Source organism: Chrysoperla carnea, chromosome 2, assembly GCF_905475395.1.
Source record: "Chrysoperla carnea chromosome 2, inChrCarn1.1, whole genome shotgun sequence".
In the NCBI taxonomy this organism is placed as follows: Eukaryota; Metazoa; Arthropoda; class Insecta; order Neuroptera; family Chrysopidae; genus Chrysoperla; species Chrysoperla carnea.
Genome location: NC_058338.1, coordinates 67,110,077 through 67,111,417, shown reverse-complemented (window position 1 = coordinate 67,111,417; position 1,341 = coordinate 67,110,077). Strand labels below are relative to the sequence as shown.

At 28.8% G+C, this 1,341-nt stretch overlaps 1 protein-coding gene across 1 annotated transcript; it reads right to left on the bottom strand.

Annotated features, from left to right (window-relative positions):
* Positions 1-467, bottom strand: LOC123292297. Its single transcript, XM_044872892.1, has one exon. It carries the CDS (start codon positions 401-403, stop codon positions 83-85), a length of 321 nt encoding a protein of 106 aa, XP_044728827.1. The 5' UTR covers positions 404-467; the 3' UTR covers positions 1-82.
* Positions 468-1,341: the final 874 nt, after the last annotated feature.

Genomic DNA, 1,341 nt, shown 5'->3' with positions numbered 1-1,341 from the left:
TTTAATTGGTAAACATATTTATTTATAACTAAATTTCTGTACAATTTTTAGGTTGATTACATAATATGTATCAATAATTCTTCTATTTTGCTGAAGGTTGTGGGCAACGATATTTCAACATTTCAATTTCAGCCTCAAAATAACTTGTTTTATCGTATGAAAAGTATTCGGGATTTTTATAAGCACCGTTCTTTGATGTACCTGTTAAGATTTTTTCACTTGATTCTTTAATACATGCTGAACTCAATCCTTGAACTTCAGGTATGACATTTGCTGTGGTTACGCTTGGTGAAGCAGTCGACGAAGACGAAGTTTCTTTGTTGTATACAATTTGTCCACTAGCAAGATTTCGGCTAAAAATTGATATTCCACGAATATTACGGGAAATTATTGATAAATTCATTTTTGCTGTCAAATATTTAATTTAGTGAGAACTTGCCTATACTCACACTATGTCAAAAATTCAATTTTAAGCCGCATTCAGGTCAACATAGCGAAGAGTAATTTTTCCAAAGAATCGAAATAAGGAGCGTCTTTAGAACTTCAAAGTGTTAAGTTAGACATATTATTTATCGATTATTTCTTCTTTAAAAAAAACCTTCTCCCGATAAAAGTGATTAATTTCTTACTCTATCCACGACTTTTGGTAATTATTAATAATGATGGATAATTATTAATAATTATTAACTCGTATTACCGTAACATATAATGAAGAAAAAAAGTAGAAATTTTTTCAAATCGATTATTATTGAAAAGAGAAATGTCGTTATTAATTAATCGACTTTTTCCCCTAAATATCACATCCCTAAAAGAAAAGATAGTATTGTTCTCTTTATTGCTTTATCAACTCATATTTAATTGTTAAATTTCTCCCTAGAATTTTGATCGCAATTTCCCAAAATTACAAGTGAAATTTTAGTGATTTTGGAAATTTCACATCAAATTGTTTGGTTTAGTATAATTTTCGCGTCGTGAACATATTTAAAAACTCAAGGTTTTTAGATGTGTAAAACAAAGAAAAGGACAGTACGATAGAATACAGAGGTATTCATGATTTTGGAAATTTCACATCAAATTGTTTGGTTTAGTATAATTTTCGCGTCGCGAACATATTTAAAAACTCAAGGTTTTTAAATTTGTAAAACAAAGAAAAGGACAGTACGATAGAATACAGAAGTATTCTGTATTCTTTGATAGTTCTGAATAATATCTATTCTAACGTATCATTAAATGTTTAACGCTAAGAGCATTACTGCTCTGAGTTCGCTCTTTCCTGTGGTTTTTACAAGATCTTTAGATACGTTGAATTGAAAACATCTTAATATATATAAATCTCGTGTC